General features: G+C 35.1%; 1 protein-coding gene across 1 annotated transcript in view; it reads right to left on the bottom strand.

The window, feature by feature from the left end:
* The window catches only part of LOC136833820 (uncharacterized), an 18,104-nt gene extending 12,486 nt beyond the window's left edge, over positions 1-5,618 (bottom strand). The window contains exons 1-2 of the mRNA XM_067096124.1: positions 5,460-5,618; positions 1,365-1,413 (exon numbers count right to left, since the gene is read on the bottom strand). Of these exons, the coding sequence (XP_066952225.1) occupies positions 1,365-1,394 (30 nt within the window). The 5' untranslated portion in view covers positions 1,395-1,413; positions 5,460-5,618. The remainder of the gene's footprint in view (positions 1-1,364; positions 1,414-5,459) is intronic.
* Between the last annotated feature and the right edge of the window lie 272 nt (positions 5,619-5,890).

The raw sequence follows: 5,890 nt of genomic DNA, 5'->3' as shown, positions 1-5,890 counted from the left end.
TAGGTCGGGAGGGATCGAAAACCATATGTGCGTTTTCAGCCCCAATGAACTAGTAACCCATGTTTTCGGATCATTATTGGACCTAGATATATATATATATATATATATATATATATATATATATATATATATATATATATATATATATATATATATATATATATATATATATATATATATATATGGTTCAGAGGTTGATTTACATGCACTTACAAACAAATCATTATATCCTTTATAAAAACTAATCTAATAATCCTTGACCATAAAATAACATAGTTATGGAATCAACATTTTGTTATTAGTGATTAAACTTTACGGTTGCGGGAAGCTGTGTTTTACTCTATCTCGTTTCTGGTAGAGGAGAGAGTGACTAAAACTTTTAGTGGTGGGCGAGACGAGAGGAATTCAGATGACAACTATAATCAAACAGGGCGTGATATAGACGTCGCCTCTTAACAACCTGTCACGAGGCCGCATTTTCTAACTTCCTTTTGGCATCTTGCATCCAGATTTCACCTAAGTAGCCATCAGTGGGCGCAAAAGTAACGTTTCCAATTTTGTCGTCTTGCAGTAAAAGACTGGCACCATTGCTGACGTGGAAAGAATAGTTTATCAAATTCTTTCCCCGCCGACGACAGTATACAAATTCGTGCATTAAAAGCAGGATCACCTACTGTTATTAGGTATAAACACCAAATGGATGGTATTCAGTTCAATAGTTGTTTAAATTGTAATCACTGGCCCCTGCAAGAAAATGCCTGTTTACTGCAGAAAGTGCTGTACTGTCGTAACAGCATGAACACCATTTGGTGCTATTGTTGGTGGTATGGCATCAAATGAAGGAAAAAATCGCCCATGTGCCAACTCTTTAACCAGTCTGGTAATTCTGAATCCTACGTTCAGTTAATGGAAATGCTCTCTCGAAAATGATATACGTAAGAGACCGTGAAACAGATGCCATCAGCAAGGATCGCTTCAACCGTACACATCTGGTGCTATCAGGTGGCACACACGCGCTCTCTTTTAGAATGACACCTGCGACTAGGGGACCAAGCAACGAGAGAGACGCCTTGATACACAAAGGTGAGAGAAACACAATGGATGAGAGAGAGAGAGAGAGAGAGAGAGAGAGAGAGAGAGAGAGAGAGAGAGAGAGAGAGAGCCAATATGAATGATAAGGGTAGCTCTACCAGTCAATTATATTCAAGATTTAAAAAGTAATAAGAATTATCCAGTATAAGAAAGCCTTTGTTACATATTCATGTAATAATAATAATAATAATAATAATAATAATAATAATAATAATAATAATGATGATGATGATGATCATGATGATGATGATGATAATAACTGTTTTACTTACAGATAGTGTTAATATCAGGAAAATCTTCATGGAGCCGGATTATCCGAATCTAAAAGAAATGATACGATTAGTTTTCTGCTCTTTCTTTTGATAATTAAAGATCACTGCTTATATTAACTTGTGTTCATTCATAAACGACTCATATATATCTGTAAATAAATATATGTTATATATATACAAATATAATATATATATATATATATATATATATATATATATATATATATATATATATATATATATATATATATACTGTATACACATATATATTTATATTACTAAAAGGACATCATTCAAACTGGATGGTATCTAACGGAGTTTTTTACTAAGAAAAGGTACGGATACTTGATAATGTGGACTGTTTGTCCAAAAAAGCTTGTAACTTTTTCTGAATAAAAAACTCCGTTAGATACCATCCAGTTTGAATGAGGTCCTTTTAGTAATTCTACTAATGCACAGAACAATTGTGTATGTGATAAAGTTAATATATTTATATATATATATATATATATATATATATATATATATATATATATATGTATATATATATATATATATATATATATATATATATATATATATATTATCAGGAGCCTCTGTAATTTTTATGATTAACATACATTCATAAAATCTGATTTTCGCAAAGTTACGTTCAGAGAGGTTAGGGGATTTACTATTTTTGTTATAATGTCGCGATACCATCATCCCATGGAAGATTCTGCTTTGGGGAAAAAACAGCTTCAGGTTAAGAGTAATTGTGTCCTTTATCAAATATTAAACAGTCAAGAATAAGCACTTCCTTCTTGTTTGTGAGCCCTTTTGCACCCAACCAGTTTATTCTTTTACTTATGTATTGTAACACATTCTCCGTTCTCCTAATGAGCACTTCCTATAATCCTCAAAAAGTTACCTTCATTACTGTACACCCTCGGTTCTCTGTGCACCGCCTCTCTCTTAGTTTCATCACTAACTTTCTCGACATCCACATATGTCCCAACTCTTTCAAAATAAACAGCCGATTCCTTTCACCTGCACCCAGTCACTCAACCACACTTTCAGTCATACCACAGAATCTCACTTGTAGTTCCATCAGCTCCTGGTTGCTTTCCATATTTCAGCCCCCTAAATAACTTTCTTACACCGTCAACATAGACTTCCACAAGCATTGTTTACAATACCTGCTGCGACCCCGGGATCATGAAGTTCTCTCCCTCTTCTATCCTCCACATTCAACAAAAACTGAAAGCAACTATCTCACCAACACAAGGATGCATCCTCTGCAGACATCATCTTTTGTTTGTAAATTTTTCTACCCCTATTTTCTGGTAAACCTTTCTCTCTTCATTTACTTTTCTAGAGAAAAACTTTAGCGTTTTCACTACTCGACTAATTTTCTCTCTCACTTCCTGCTTGAATCCTTTCCCAAATTATGTACGTGTGTATATCTTAACCTCATACAGTCTCCTTTTCCTTCACTAAACCTCTCATTTTCTCTTCTCACCTATCATTATTGAATGTAGAAATCTCTTTCTCCGTTCTTAATGATCAATCTTCCACTATTTACGTTTACAGTTTTAAAATTAAAATTCGTTATCCAAATATGATTCTTTTGATCATAGATATTTCCATATTAGTTAAGTGAATAAAAGAACTACGAATGATAGCTGTATACTACTCTAACTCCACATCTATATGATGGTCCTGTATAATAAATAATCAAGCCTCTTCATTGTAACATGATGTCAGCTTACTCTAGGACATGGCTTTATACAGAGACGAAACGCCTGTCAGGAAAAAACAATTTATAGCAAATCATAGCAAAACCAATTAAAAATAACCCAATAATTTCTTTTCTCCCTTCAATTGTAGATACAGCTCTTAAGCAGTGGCATTTATAGTAAGGTAGAGTAGTTGAAATTTTCTCATGGTGCTGATCCGCCGATGACTTCAAATGCCTCTTCATATCAAGAAAAATCATACACTGCTGCACTGTATGTCTTCAAATAATTATTTGATCAGTGTAACTCTTGCTTTTCCTAAGGCCAGCTTGTTCATCTTTATCAATTTCTTTCTCCAGCCTCTTAAGATAAAGCATAGTATTTTCATGACAACAGAAGCCTTTATATTTACAGGACTCAGTCACTCACCTCTCTTTGGTACGTTCGCTGTAACTCCCAGTTCCAAGTCATTAGGCTTTATTTCATACCATATTCTGCAAGACACTTTAGTCAGTATAAGAGGAATGATTTCATTTTCAGCCCAGTGCTTTGCATCTCTTAAGTGTCTTTATTACTGATTCCACTTCAGAAACCTTGAATTCACCGGTTAAAATATTAGTTCTCCAGCATCTGCTATATCATTCGAATTATCTCCTCTTACCTCGCATTCATGACCTCACGAAACTGTGCTGCCGGATTAGTCTCTCTTCTTATATTAATGACCCATCCCTCCTTTAGACAGGTAATTTCCTCTTTCCTTTCACCAATGGATATTTCATTAATATTTCTCTGAGTTACCCAACACCGATGTCACTTCCAGAATGCATGATTTTGTCAGCCTCCTCTGCCTTTTCCTGAGTGTTCGTCTTCCAGACATTTTCTCATCTCTTCTTTAGCTCACTATCTAGACGTGAGTACTTAGTACGTTCTATTTTTTGTATCCCTTGTCCGTCTCACCCGACATTCAATTCCAGTTTTGTTTACCCACAGTCCAGTGCTTCTTTTGCAGGAGACTGAAATACGTTCTTAATGTCGATCCAATCCTTATTGGTTGTCTGCACTCCTCAGATATGCTTTCTAAAACTGCAAATCTATTCCGACATTTGCAAAAGCGTCTCGCCTTTCAATGTTGGCCTTCAAAAGCATTTTTTGTATTCAACCGTGATATCCTGTCACTCTTTTTCTTGGAGCCTTTTAATTTAATTTCTGCTTTGGTGTGACCTTATTGCTGTCATAACAAGACAAATCATCAAGAATATTAGAAATGACACCAGCACCTACTAACATAAAGCTTCTATTTTTTTACTTAAACATTACATCTTACTAGTTTCAGTGCTATTAATATCAGTAAGATTTATGTTATTGCATATTATTTGCATCGTCTCCATCATACCATGAAACATTCCCTTTTGCCTGAATGAGATTCTATTTCGTCAGGCCACAGGACAGACTTCCTTAACTGTTAAGAATGTAATGAACCAACATAAGAAATTATGGTCTTATATAGTTGTCTATGACTAGAGATTAGGCCTATGTACATTTGATTTGACATTGTATTTCGTGACTAGATTGAATCTCCTCGTAAACGTCGAGAAGTTAGCTTTATACAAATTAAATGAGCTTTAGGTTCACACTGGATTAATTCATCGGTGAAAAATATATTATTTTTGCGATGGGAGAGGCATAACGCTGCCTTTGGACCCGTAATGCTGGTCCTTGTCCTCCAAACCACCTCTTCCACTTACTACAAAGCCGATGTTTACAGAGACAACAAATCAACAAAATAGGTTCTTGCCAAACAAACTGACACCCTCTCATCGAGAAAACGGGTTACTCCTTTTCAACATGAAAAATGCGTCGTTAATGTGAAGGCGATCTTGTTTATATGAACCTTACCCACTGACGATTGGCTGGGGACAGCCAAGGCATGAAATACAATCTCAAATCCACTGCAGTTAAGCCTTATTAATCAGGTGTCAGGGACACATTTCAAACCATGTATCTTTTTGTTTATAGCTGCGCAATTGCTGAGGACGTCAGCTCTGTGTTGTGTTGGAAGATTATGTGAAAATGAGTATTTACTGAAATGTCTACAGTGAATAAACGTTTGACTAAGTCTTACAAAGTTCTAAGACAACTTTGTAAAAAGCTCGAGAATTTATCCTTTGAAAGTAAGATAATAATTCGATCCATTAATGGATCGAATTATCATCTTATATAATCTGAAGACATTTTTCACATCAATTTTTTAGACAAATCTGTTAAATACAAAGTAGTATCCAAACTGCCTGTATACAAAATATATGTATGCATATTGTGAATAGTATACAAACAAGAAGAAGCATAAGAAACATAAATATAACTATAATTATCTTACCTGGGATTCGAAAATTCACAAGCAATACATGAAGAACGTGAAACAAAAATAAAATCGAGTGCAACTCGAGAGCGCGCGAGTGGCCGTCCTTCCTTCGAGGTACGAGCGGTTCAAATGACGCTGTCTGTGACCGTCCATTCCACACCTCGGGGCTTCTTCCATTCCAGTTACTACCAGTCCTCCGTAAACGTGAACAAATAATTACTTTCGAATGATGGATCTTGCCATAGAGGCGGACAACTAAAAACTGACATATTTGAATAATAATGTCTATTTGGAGGAATAGATGAAATTAGGTTATTAAGACTTTCGGATTATTTTTATAATAAAAATACAGCATGGTAACTTTTTTTTTGAGTCACCCTGTGTGACAGATGTTCGCCAGAACAATTGTCGTTAGCAGGTGTTTTCACTGTTCTTCCATTTATCAA

The sequence above is a fragment of the Macrobrachium rosenbergii genome, chromosome 52 (genome assembly GCF_040412425.1).
Source record: "Macrobrachium rosenbergii isolate ZJJX-2024 chromosome 52, ASM4041242v1, whole genome shotgun sequence".
Taxonomy (NCBI): Eukaryota; Metazoa; Arthropoda; class Malacostraca; order Decapoda; family Palaemonidae; genus Macrobrachium; species Macrobrachium rosenbergii.
Note: the sequence above shows the minus strand (reverse complement) of the source record. Positions and strands in the feature narration are given on the sequence as shown.